The sequence below is a fragment of the Anticarsia gemmatalis genome, chromosome 16 (genome assembly GCF_050436995.1).
Source record: "Anticarsia gemmatalis isolate Benzon Research Colony breed Stoneville strain chromosome 16, ilAntGemm2 primary, whole genome shotgun sequence".
In the NCBI taxonomy this organism is placed as follows: domain Eukaryota; kingdom Metazoa; phylum Arthropoda; class Insecta; order Lepidoptera; family Erebidae; genus Anticarsia; species Anticarsia gemmatalis.
In genome coordinates, this window is record NC_134760.1 from 6,525,119 (window position 1) to 6,538,863 (window position 13,745).

The 13,745-nt window shown below is 36.8% G+C and overlaps 1 protein-coding gene and 1 non-coding gene across 2 annotated transcripts; one reads left to right on the top strand and one right to left on the bottom strand.

Moving 5' to 3' along the window:
• Positions 1-332: 332 nt before the first annotated feature.
• LOC142979612 (uncharacterized) lies at positions 333-10,230 on the top strand. Its single transcript, XM_076124644.1, has 10 exons — positions 333-470; positions 647-780; positions 867-1,685; positions 1,783-1,949; positions 2,063-2,929; positions 7,289-7,386; positions 7,861-7,994; positions 8,073-8,885; positions 8,973-9,139; positions 9,261-10,230. Exons 1-10 carry the CDS (start codon positions 383-385, stop codon positions 10,135-10,137), a joined length of 4,164 nt encoding a protein of 1,387 aa, XP_075980759.1. The 5' UTR covers positions 333-382; the 3' UTR covers positions 10,138-10,230.
• Positions 10,231-11,971: 1,741 nt separating this feature from the next.
• Positions 11,972-12,043, bottom strand: TRNAD-GUC (transfer RNA aspartic acid (anticodon GUC)). The gene has a single exon. It is a non-coding gene; the product is annotated as a tRNA-Asp (tRNA).
• Positions 12,044-13,745: the final 1,702 nt, after the last annotated feature.

Genomic DNA, 13,745 nt, shown 5'->3' on the forward strand with positions numbered 1-13,745 from the left:
ACATAACTCAGTCAGATGAAGAAATTGAGTTTTACTGAAGTCATAGTTTTGACGAGAGTAAAAACTTTAGAATGTTTCATAAGAATACATTTTCATGTTATAATTAATAATCATAATTACACAATAGCAGAATAAACTATGATTATGTCACTACTATTTAAATTTCAGATGAAAGGCGAGCTTCTTAGTTTAATACTGTTACTATCTATCCAATGAACACTGATCTTCATTATCGAAGGGGTCAAGAGATTATAAACAAAGAAAGGAATAACATTTTTATGCAGATGATAATGCATTAAGGAATGCGATAAGTGATGCATCGATTAGTATAAAAACTCCGAATACAGGTTGGAGAAGCACAGTTGACAGCGGTTGTGGAAAGATGAAGACTGTCTTGATCCTCGCGGGGCTTGTCGCCCTCACCATGGGTGGGGCCGTGCCCGAACACCATGACTGGAAGATGAAGACTGGTGAGAACAATTTTCTATTCACTCTCCTTTTGGTATTTACGCTTCATCTAAACTTAAATTAGTCTTTTAGAATAATTTCATTAAACTTGTATCTTTCTATCATTATAAGAAGAAAATAACCACCAACACAAGCCATTTTGTTAAAATATAACACTAATATATATTTTTTCGAACAGTTGATGCTGACTTCGTCGCACGTCAGAAGAGAGTTCTGTCTCTTTTCGAACATGTAGACGAAAATGACCACACTGCTGAATGCCACAAGGCTGGTATGGACTACAGCATCGAAGCTAACATTGAGCACTACACCGTAAGTAATATTTTAGAATGAATTTGGTGATTTTATTATTTCTTTTAATTTGAGCTCATTGCTTACTAATTTCATTATTCCTACAGAACAAGAAAGCGGTCGAAGAGTTCCTGACTCTATGGAAAACCGGCTTCCTTCCTAAATACCATGAGTTCTCGATCTTCTACGAAAGGATGAGGGACGAAGTCATCTCTCTTTTCCACGTTATGTACTATGCCAAGGATTTCGAAACCTTCTACAAAACCGCCTCATGGGCTAAGGTTTACCTGAACGAAGGACAGTTCTTGTACGCATACTACATTGCTGTGCTCCAAAGGCCTGATTGCCAAGGAATCGTTCTGCCAGCGCCTTATGAACTGTACCCTCAATACTTCTTCAACATGGATGTATTCTACAAGCAATACGCCAAGTATTTCCACAACATTGACAAGTGGGCTACTGAGTATGGCATTGTTGAGGAGAACGACAAGTTTGTATTCTACACCAACTACTCCAGCTCTTTGACTTACCCCAACGAGGAGCAGAGACTGTCATACTTCACTGAAGATATTGGTCTGAACGCTTACTACTACTACTTCCACACTCACTTGCCCTTCTGGTGGAACTCGGACAAGTTCGGAGAATTCAAAGAACGCCGTGGCGAGATCTACTTCTACTTCTACCAGCAACTGTTGGCTCGTTACTACATGGAACGTCTTACCAACGGCTTGGGTGAAATTCCTGAGTTCTCTTGGTACTTGCCCTTCAAGACCGGCTACTATCCTCAGTTGAGCACTTTCGTTCCCTTCGCCCAAAGGAGCAACTACTATGATGTTCACAGTGAGAAGAACTTCGAGCCCATCCGTTTCTTGGACGCTTACGAGAAGACCTTCTTCCAATATCTGCAACAGGGTCACTTCAAGGCCGTAAGTATCTGCTGATTAGACTCATTATAATAATTACTTTGTCTTGGTGTCCGTGTCCGTGTCCTTGGTGTTTACAAATACATTTGTATAATTTCAGTTTGACAAGGAAATTGACTTCCACAACCCCAAGGCCATCAACTTCGTTGGCAACTACTGGCAGACCAACGCTGACTTGTACTCCGAGGAGCACATCGAAGACTACCAACACTCTTACGAAATCACCGCTCGTCATGTCCTTGGCGGAAGCCCCAAGCCTTATGACAAGTGAGTACTACACGCTACTAAAAACTAGCATAATTTCTTTTTATACCTGTTTTATATCTTATTTTATTTGTTTGTTTAAGTTATAAGACTAAAAAGTAATATATTATTTTCAGGTACACCTTCATGCCAAGCGCTCTCGACTTCTACCAGACCTCTCTTCGTGACCCGGCCTTCTACCAGCTCTACCAGAGAATCGTAGACTACCTGATTCACTACAAGGAATACCTGCACCCATACACTCATGATGATCTTCACTTCGTCGGAGTCAAGGTCAGCGACGTCAAAGTTGACAAACTTGTCACCTACTTCGACTACTTCGACTTCACCGCTACTAACACCATGAAGTACACTAAGAATGAGTTGAAGAAGTACCCACACGACTTCGTGTTCCGTCAACCTCGTTTGAACCACGTGCCTTTCAATGTGGACATTAACGTTAAGTCTGACGTAGCTTCTGATGCCGTATTCAAGATCTTCATTGGACCTAAGTACGACAGCAACGGCTATCCTCTTAACATGGAGCACGACTGGAACAAGTTCTACGAACTCGACTGGTTTATCCACAAACTGACCCCCGGAGAAAACAAGATTGTGCGCAAATCTAGCGAATTCATGTTCTTCAAGGAGGACAGCATGCCTACCCACGAGATCTACAAGTGGTTGGACCAAGGAAAGGTTCCTTACGATATGTCTGTTGTACCTGACAATCTGCCCAGGAGACTGATGCTGCCTAAGGGTACCCACGGAGGATATCCATTCCAGTTCTTCGTATTTGTATACCCATACAACGGTGTCAGCACTGAGAAGGATGTGTTTAAGAACTACATCTTGGACAACAAGCCTTTCGGCTATCCGTTCGACCGCCCCGTGCAAGAAAGCTCCTTCAAGCAGCCCAACATGTTCTTCGAGGATGTTGAGATCTTCCACAAGGGAGAAGTGTACCCATACCAGCTTAACACTCCCGCTTACTTCACCCAGGAGCACTAAAATGTAAACATATTTATTTTTCTATATAGGCTCTATCATCTTGAGTAATAATGTTAAATAATTGTAGTACAATGAAGTAACATATAATATTATATAAATAGCAATAAAAATATATATTAATAATATTTTGTTTCAATGATTTCTTCATGTTCGTTAACCTTGCAGTTGATAATATAAACAAATTATAAAGAGAGAGAAAGATGAAGGTTAGAAGTGAAAACAACTCGTCTGGTCGTCTGTTGCAGGCTTCGGCTTTATGTTTGGAATTAGATTTCATACATTTCTACTGCATAATATAAACACATCTACATATTGAAAGAAAATAGTAAATAATACCTGCTTCTCAAGACTAAAGTTAATAAGAGTAAAGTTAATTTTAAAAAATTACGAAGGTCAACATGGTTCCCACTGCCATTTTTTTTTTGTTATTAGTAGATTTTCACACCGAAAATAAAATGACATGCAAAAACCCAGTGAATTTATTCTAGAGTAGGCAGCGTTTGGCATTAAAAAATCTCTAAAAATATAGTCATCGTGAGATAAGCTGGTGGTGTTGATTAGTTTTTAATTTTCGCGTGCGAGAAGTCGCTCCACTGCACTTTAAGATGTAAAAGATACGAATACTATCTAAGGTTCACTTTTGCTTACACGGAGTTACGAGATTAAAATTAATATTATTGAAGGCATGCAAAGGTCCCCAGCCCTCCCCTCGTTTGGGAGGAGACCCTTGCCCAGCAGTGGGACAGTAATGGATAAAAAAAATGGTATAGGGAGACCGCGCACTAGCCACTTTTAGCATTGACAATTTATTCGCTTTTCGGAAGGGAGATGCAGCGACTAGCAACGCACCCCCACATTGGTATATCGTCTTTATAGGGAGAAAATAAAATGTTAATTGAGTTCTTAATTTCGATAACATAATTTTTTTAAGGCAAAAGAAGATGAGAAACTACTTAAATTTTTAAAGTAAGTTTTGTATTTTTTTATGTCGGTTGACTGGACGTACTGGAAGAGCCTTGCGAGGTTTCTTGGGAAATAAGTTTATGAGATTTTATAGATACTAACTAAGTTAAATATACATTGCCATTAATATATATTTGGTATCTTTAATTATTATTCTGCAATGGCCTTATAATGATCCTGTGTTTCTTTATATCAAAACCACAAAAAATACATATATTTATGCTCAAAAATGAATACTAGATATGGGAGCACTATCCTGCTTCCAGATACTGGGGAATATTAAATATAATAAAAGTTGAAATTGTTTAAGCACTTGCCCTCCATCCAGCAGTGGGTTACCAGAAGACAATAAAAACACAATATTATGGCTGAAGTTGTTTATTTTAATGAATAAATATCTATAGAAAGAACTTCAAGAATAACAAATGTGCTATTTTTACGCAGTGAAACGCAAGAATTTTAAGTAGCAAGTAAAAAAAAAAAAAAGTAAAAGCCTCATGCTTTCCATAGAAAACGCAAATAATAAGGAAAAATGCTATCACACGCAGTGTTGCAAATCAAGCACTTACACTTAGTCAAACTAAAACGTTTCAAAACATATGTACCAAGAATTCTGAATGGTGATACAAACATGCACTCCTAGAACGACGATGACTGCCGCTCTGTGAAAAGCGGGCAATGTATGAACTTACTGAACTATGCAATCATTGAACAATTAATGTACTTACTAACTACTATTATAAAAGAAGTAAGAATGATAAACGCTACCTAGTGACTAAGTTTAAAATCCTGCACGGAACTTGCCTTAATTAGTTGACCACTGAGTTGGTACAGTGCTTTTTGCCGTGTGAACCCATTTTTTGGGTGGAATGCAGGGTTATGAGGGAGTCTCCCGCCGAAAGGGCGGGCATACAGTGCTTTTAGCCGTAGGTAACCCTGGGGTTATTGGGACCTACCAGGCACGACCACCTGAGGGCGTTCGTTTTCTGTCAAAAGAACCCAACCTTTCTTCTTAAAGTTTTATATAATCTCCCAATAACTAAGCTTGTCACATTGAACCAAAGGAGTGACAAATAAATCAAAACATTGATAATAATGCGCATCCTAGCAACAACAGATAATAATATAATTAAGCGTTATTTTACAAATAAACTAAAGGTTTATCACTATTAAATGATACAAAGCTTACATAATCTGTATGAAAGCAGCTGGTGTGGTATGATTTTCAGGACCTTTGCTACTAGGCAACCAATAGGCTTGACGCGAAGGATGTATTTTTTGAGCCCTCATCAACAACCTAGCACAAAATAGCTTATTTGTGATTTCGCGGCAATTATTACAACGGCAGTAAATTCGTTTCATAGTTTTTGGAATCATGTGTCAGTATTCGATTTAAATGAATAACTTTTTTTATTTTGATCGATTAAGTGATGATTGATTTAAGGCCTAACCTCTCTCTCATCGTAGGGAGAGTACGTTGCCCAGTAATAGGACAGCAATGGGTCACATAAATAATTTTGTATAGGGGGATGAACGAATAAAATGTTAAAGATCGATCTATAATTCTAATTGAAGAAATATTTATCGAATGCTTGTAACTATTATGTTAGTTACTGAAGTTGACAGGAGTAGACGTATCATATTATTTATTTTATGGAAACTGATGCAAGATGGTGTAAGAAAACCGAAACATTAATAAAATATTAGGCAATAAAATTACTAGATCTGAACTAAGTAATTCGTTTGATTACTACGGCGGTCTATCATGTCTAGTGACTAAAAAATCCATTCTTCTGCCTATTTTAGACATAATTATGATATTAACGTTTGTTTTCAATCGAAAAAGTGGCCAAATTTAAAATACCTCACCTAAATACAAAACAGTACCTATACAATTAATTTACACAAGAAAGTTCTGGACAGTGATCATTGTTATTATTATGCTATTATTGCTTCATTTGCACTGGAATATTTTATTACGATAAGATAGTATTAACTGTCGATTGATAATGTGTGCCACGAAAGTTCTGTGACGATACTTGCATACCTATTTATGTGCTCTTTATTACATAAAAAAGTCACATGTTTTTTATACCTATAATGTAGCATTGATGCAACTTCTTAAGTATCAAAATATATCATTTTAATTATTAAGTGAAAACCCATTAACAAATCATAAAGATAAAAAGCTCACTAGGTACGGCTACTTAAGCAAATAGCAAAGTACAAGGCTGATATTTCCATTAAATAAAATAGATAAAAAAATATTATTGCTAGGCGACGCTCATGTTCATATGAAAAAGAACGCCGTGGGTTTTCTTCCGCAATAACAGGACGCTGAAACATAAACCCACTACACTGATTAAATACAGGTTAAGCACATCCCATTTTTTGAAGAACAGTTATAAATTTTTTTTTACGAAACTTTATCAAGATGGTTTCCTTCACTATTCAGAAAGTGATTATTGTTGAAACTTCAGCAAGTATTTTGGTGTATTGTGCAGGTTATTCAAACTTGAGGTATTAACTCTACTATCACGATCGTAGTCTTGTTGTTTTGGAGTTATAAAAGAAATAAGTTTAACAAACAGAATATATTTATGGTTGTATGTAGGTCCCGTTGAGAGAGAACAATCGTATTGAGTGTTTTGCTTTTAATTAAAGCTGTATCAATTTCTTATATAGGAAGTAGACAATTGGAAATTATTGTACCCGAGAGTCAAGAGTTATTACCAATTTCATATGAGTAACTGATGATGTTGTTATGTAGTCACCCATATAATAACATCACCAGTTAGAGGCAGGTGTAAAAATCAGAATAGATATACAGGTACTTTTCAGAAGCGCATTTTATTAAATACACCTAAACTGAATACGCAATCAGTTAGGTTAAAGTTATGATTGTAATGCTGACCAACTTTCAATAAACTCTTCGTGGCACAAAAAAGCTCAACTTTAATACTAGGAATCAGCTTACTAAGGACGATTAAAGGTAATAATCAAAAATATCCGTACTAAAAGAAAAATAGAGTCAGCAAGAAAACCCATCTATTTTATTTAACACTAAAACACGCACATTTATTCAAAACTAGACAACGAAAAGTTCAAATGAAACAAAACATTTTGTAATAATACCTAGTGTACGAAATACACAGGTTTCTTCAACTTAACTATTAATAAAACTCATTTCGCTGTGAAGATCTTGAACCTCGCTGATATCATTAGCTTTTATCTCACCGGAGTGCAACACAGATAATCCCTAATTTATGCAATAACTGTGAAAATAATGTTTACTTGTTTTTTTTTTATTCAGATGATAATACTGTAAGTGACTTGATAAGCTAAGGTATATAAACTGGGTGAAATTCATCGATGAGCACAGTTGACAGCGGCTGTGGAGAGATGAAGACTGTCTTGTTCCTTGCGGGCCTTGTCGCCCTTGCCCTCGGTGGGGCTGTGCCTCAACAACAATGGAAGTGGAAGACCGGTAAGACAATTTTATAATTTTCATTTTAAATATTCCTTTAAATATTTTCTTCCTTTTCTTTAATGATCCAATTAATACACAAATTTTGTCAACATGATGTAGCAATAATGGATAAATAATAGTCTGGAAAATATTTTTGAAATATTATTTTCGTCTGAAACAGATACGCTCATCTTAAACAACTCCCAGCAGCAACCCATAAATTTAACGCCAAAAGGCTGTTTGATTGGGATTGTTTATATACCAGCTATGGGTGGTTTTTAATTCTCTTTACGGTTCTTGGTGGTAATAAATTAATAAAAGTTTCTTATTGGTCAATTCGCAGTATGTTGTGACTTACTAAGTTAAATAATGTAACTCTTACTGTGATGAACGCAAGACATTACTCAGTTTAAACTTACTACGAATAGATTTGTTGTTTATATAATTCTACCTACTCTATTAGTCGTTACACATTCATCTCTTTTTTTACAGTCGATGCTGACTTCGTCGCTCGTCAGAAGAGAGTTTTGTCTCTTTTCGAACATGTAGACGAAAATGACCACACTGCTGAATGCCACAAGGCTGGTATGGACTACAGCATCGAAGCTAACATTGAGCACTACACCGTAAGTAGTTACACTGATTTGGTTTTATCATTCCTATTAATTTAAACCAATTGCTTACCAACATCATTACATCCACAGAACAGGAAAGCGGTCGAAGAGTTCCTGACTCTATGGAAAACTGGCTTCCTTCCGAAATACCATGAGTTCTCGATCTTCTACGAAAGAATGAGGGACGAAGCTATCTCTCTCTTCCACGTTATGTACTATGCCAAGGACTTCGAAACCTTCTACAAAACCGCCTCATGGGCTAAGGTTTACCTGAACGAAGGACAGTTCTTCTACGCATACTATATCGCTGTGGTCCAAAGGCCTGATTGCCAAGGAATCGTTCTCCCGGCTCCTTATGAACTGTTCCCTCAATACTTCTTTAATGTGAACACGTTCAACAAGCTGTACGAAAAGTTCTTGGGCAATATGGAAAAGTGGGACGGTATGGTAGTTGAGAAAGACGACTATGTATTCTACACCAACTACTCCAGCTCTTTGACTTACCCCAACGAGGAACAGAGACTGTCATATTTCACTGAAGATATTGGTCTGAACGCTTACTACTACTACTTCCACACTCACTTGCCCTTCTGGTGGAACTCGGACAAGTTCGGAGAATTCAAAGAACGCCGTGGCGAGATCTACTTCTACTTCTACCAGCAACTGTTGGCCCGTTACTACATGGAACGTCTTACCAACGGCTTGGGTGAAATTCCTGAGTTCTCCTGGTTCTTGCCTTTCAAGACCGGCTACTATCCTCATTTGAGCGCTAACTTCGTTCCCTTCGCCCAAAGGAGCAACTACTATGATGTCCACAGCGAGAAGAACTTCGAGCCCATCCGTTTCTTGGACGCTTACGAGAAGACCTTCTTCCAATATCTGCAACAGGGTCACTTCAAGGCCGTAAGTATCTGCTGATTAGACTTATTATAATATTTACTTTGTCTTGGTGTCCGATTCGTGTTTACAAATACATTTGTATAATTTCAGTTTGACAAGGAAATTGACTTCCACAACCCCAAGGCCATCAACTTCGTCGGCAACTACTGGCAGACCAACGCTGACTTGTACTCCGAGGAGCACATCGAAGACTACCAACACTCTTACGAAATCACCGCTCGTCATGTCCTTGGCGGAAGCCCCAAGCCTTATGACAAGTGAGTACTATACGCTACTAAAAACGGATATGACACCGTTTCAGTAAACATTATTGAATACATTAATATAAATCGGTCAAAAATTTATAATAAACTAGAAGTCTTATTGTATTATTTTCAGGTACACCTTCATGCCAAGCGCCCTCGACTTCTACCAGACTTCTCTTCGTGACCCGGCATTCTACCAGCTCTACCAGAGAATCGTAGACTACCTGATTCACTTCAAGGAATACCTGCACCCATACACTCATGATGATCTTCACTTCGTCGGTGTCAAGATTAACGACGTGAAAGTCGATAAACTTGTCACCTACTTCGACTACTTTGACTTCAAGATGACAAACAGCATCTTGTTATCCAAGAAGCAATTACAGGACATGAAGAACAACTACGTTATGCGCCAGCCACGTTTGACCCACGAGCCTTTCAATGTGAACATCAACGTTAAGTCTGACGTAGCTTCTAATGCCGTATTCAAGATCTTCATTGGACCTAAGTACGACAGCAACGGCTATCCTCTTAACATGGAGCAAGACTGGATGAAGTTCTACGAACTCGACTGGTTTGTCCAGAAACTGACCCCTGGAGAAAACAAGGTTGTCCGCAAATCTAGCGAATTCATGTTCTTCAAGGAGGACAGTGCGCCTACCCACGAGATCTACAAGTGGTTGGATCAAGGAAAGGTTCCTTACGATATGTCTGTTGTACCTGACAACATGCCCAGGAGACTGATGCTGCCTAAGGGTACCCACGGTGGATATCCATTCCAGTTCTTCGTATTTGTATACCCATTCAACGGTGTCAGCACTGAGAAGGACGTCTTCAAGAACTACGTCATGGACAACAAGCCTTTCGGCTATCCGTTCGACCGCCCCGTGCAGGAGAGCTGCTTCAAGCAGCCCAACATGTTCTTCGAGGATGTTGAGATCTTCCACAAGGGAGAAGTGTACCCCTACCAGCTTAACACCCCCGCTTACTTCAACCAGAAGAAGCACTAAAATGTAAACATATTTATTTCCCTTATAATCCTTGACACCTTTTACAGCGATGTACAAAATACGAGTACAATAAAGTTACATTACCAATAAATATTTCTGATTTTTTCTTCCCTTTTGGAAACCCCTTCCAATACGTAAACCATCGATATAAATACACAATGAATTTCAGTATAAAGCCATAGAAAGGTTGAATATCTCCAGTATTCTATTAAATTGAAAACAAATGTTGATAGCAGTCAGTTATTTTACTGCCAAGATTATTTTTTCGCACCGGTGCTCAGTTTTCTCAAGCCAATATTACGATTTTAAATAAATAAAACTGTAGGAATAGTTTGAAATAGCGTCTAAGCCAGGTTATAGGACTTACAGTCTAATATTGCAGGACGATTTTCATTCATTGAATCTATGTGCAATAGTTAGGTACATTCACTATTATTTTGGCGCACTCCCAAACTTGAAAGAAGATCAGCATCAACGTAGTTAGCTAATATATATTTAATAATAAATTGTTCTCAACAATGGAGCCCAGTCTGTTTGGATTGCAAATACCAATGTGAGAATTGCAATCGAATTTGTAAATTCTTTTTTAATTTCTACTAAATAACCAATTCCTAAACAGAAGAAAGTATCAATTAATAAGAATGAAATTATATCTTATTTTGAAATTTTTCCGTTTACTGTTAAATTGGCTATGTAAGTTAGTCGGTCGACCTTTACGTAGCGGATATAAGATGATAAGAATTTATGAAAAGATCAGGATTGAAGGACTATTTCATGTTATAAGGTCTACCTATACCCAAACCTAACCTAACAGTCTACAATACTAAGGTTTTCTTAAGTAAGAATGGACCATTAGTACCTATACTAGAATAAGTTGTAACCCTGTATTTAAAGGTATAATATACACCAATCTTGTTGCTTGTGTCTGTCATAAAGTACCGTACACACGATAAGCTTGCAGTTTCTATAAAAAATGTCACTCGAACATTATGCATGGCAAAAAATTATACATAAAAATACACCTAAAGAGAGGTGGCTGGTATATAGGAAGAAGGCCATACGCAATGAAAATGGTTTGACAAATTAAGGTTGCTCTTAAAAGAATATAATAAGGTACTTTAGTTTTAAACAGGGGGATCTGTTCATACGAACACTATAATATATGACCCCGTTCTATAATTAATTACTTACTAAATAATTCTCCTAGCGTAGTGTGTATGAAGCCTAATTCGATAATCGTTAGGTTAATTATTGATAAGGTAAAAAAGTAAAGTTCAGGAAAAGCTATCAAAGAAGATATCAGTAAGCAATAGTAGGTATCCTGGTATAATTATCAGCTGTTACGTGTGGATATATCTGTTCCTGACCTTCTTAACAGAAACACGATATAGCTTAAAAGATAGATAATGGCGTGATTTTTAATCTTTATAATATTTATTTCTTGTTTATGCAATCAAATTTTGTTAAACTTTTGTTTTTGAAAACAAGCATTTTTGGGCCTACAAAGTCTTCTTTGTAGGCCCAAAAATGCTTGTTTTCAAAAACAAAATTCTTTGCAACTGTTTTAAGTCTTTTAGGTCTTCCTAAAAGACTTAAAACAGTTGCAAAGAATTTTACAACTAAAAAGTACATATTTACGTTATGAATTTGAATAGATTTCCAAGGGTTGTTAAATTAATCTGCCACCATTATATTGTAAAAGCAAAAATTTGTTACAAATCCATATTTGTTTTCTTATTTTTACCTGTTTATAAAACAATTTGGTGTATTTGAGTATATTGTGAGTGATTTTATTTAAGCATCAGAATAAATTTAATGACAATGCAAAAAGAATCTCTCCGGCGGGGAATCGAACCCCGGTCTCCCGCGTGACAGGCGGGGATACTGACCACTATACTACCGAAGACTTGATAACAACGGTGAAATATTCGTTTGCTTTGTAGCCGGCTAGCCGGGCTGCATTTAAGAGATTTCTTCTTCTAAATCCAACCTCCCCAATACTAAAGATGATGATTACCGTAAAGCTTTGTAACTGAGGCGCGAAGTGCATTGCAAAGCAATAATTCGCGTTTATCTTTTCTCTACTGAAAGTACCAAATAGCGAGCTGTAACGCCATGAGGCAGCTTGCAACGGAAATATTGGTAAACAATTCTTAGTGACAGTGTATACAGGGTGTCCCGAAACTCAACGATAATTCGAGACAGGATGAAAGGCCAAGTCATACCGGTTCTAGGAAAAATAAAAAAAAAATTCCATGTCACTTAGTTCAGCAATAATAGACACTTTTCGAAAAAGTAGAAATTCCACACCCTTGATCGCATTTTCAAGTCCTGTGATCACCAATGTAACAATTTCGCTGTGTTTTTTTGAATTTCGTGATCTTTATTAAATATGCTATTAATCGTAATACAAATTTATGCACAAAACATTGTTAATTTCATAAAAAAAGTAAAGTTTTAGTGAGTAATGGCTCACAAAAATATAGTTAGTTAACTTTGACGCTTCATATTGAAAAAAAAATGTACTACACTACCCTTGGCAAGTTATTTCAAAAGTTGGCGCATTTAATCAAGATTTCAAAATGGTGCAACACTTGCCACGTTTCTTGCCATTAAAAATGTTATTTTTATTTGAACGACGAGTATCCTCGAAAATGTATCGGACGCAGTGGTACAATTGTATGGCGTCCTCGTTCCCCCGATCTAAATCCAGTAGATATTTTTTACTGGGAATGCATAAAATAAAAAGTCTATTCGAAATCAATAGAAAATCTATCAGAAATTCGCCAAAAAATTGACACAGCGTCAGAGGAAATAAATGCAAGGAATTTTGCTTGACTGGTGCAAAGGTCTTTTGTAAGGCGTTGCAGAGCCTGTATTCGTGCCAGAGGAAAACAATTCGGAATTACTTTAGTTTAAGGAGAATAATTAAATAAGAACGATGGTTCGTTCATTCTTTTTTTTATTATTATTACCTATTATGTTTATTACATTAAATATTGGTTATGGACTGACTCAATTACCTCTTTACTAAAAATAATTGCTTTCCTCTGGCACGAATACAGGCTCTGCAACGGCGTACAAAAGATCTTTTTACCAGTCAAGCAAAATTCCTTGCATTTAATTCTTCTGACGCTGTGTCAATTTTATGGTGAAGTTCTGATAGGTTTTCTATTGATTTTGAATAGACTTTTTATTTTATGCATTCCCAGTAAAAAATATCTACTGGATTTAGATCGGGGGAACGAGGACGCCATACAATTGTACCACTGCGTCCGATACATTTTCGAGGATACTCGTCGTTCAAATAAAAATAACATTTTTAATGGCAAGAAACGTGGCAAGTGTTGCACTATTTTGAAATCTTGATTAAATGCGCCAACTTTTGAAATAACTTGCCAAGGGTAGTGTAGTACATTTTTTTTTCAATATGAAGCGTCAAAGTTAACTAACGATATTTTTGTGAACGATGACTCACTAAAACTTTACTTTTTTTATGAAATAAACAATGTTTTGTGCATTAATTTGTATTACGATTAATAGCATATTTAATGAAAATCACGAAATTCAAAAAAACACAGCGAAATTGTTACATTGGTGATCACAGG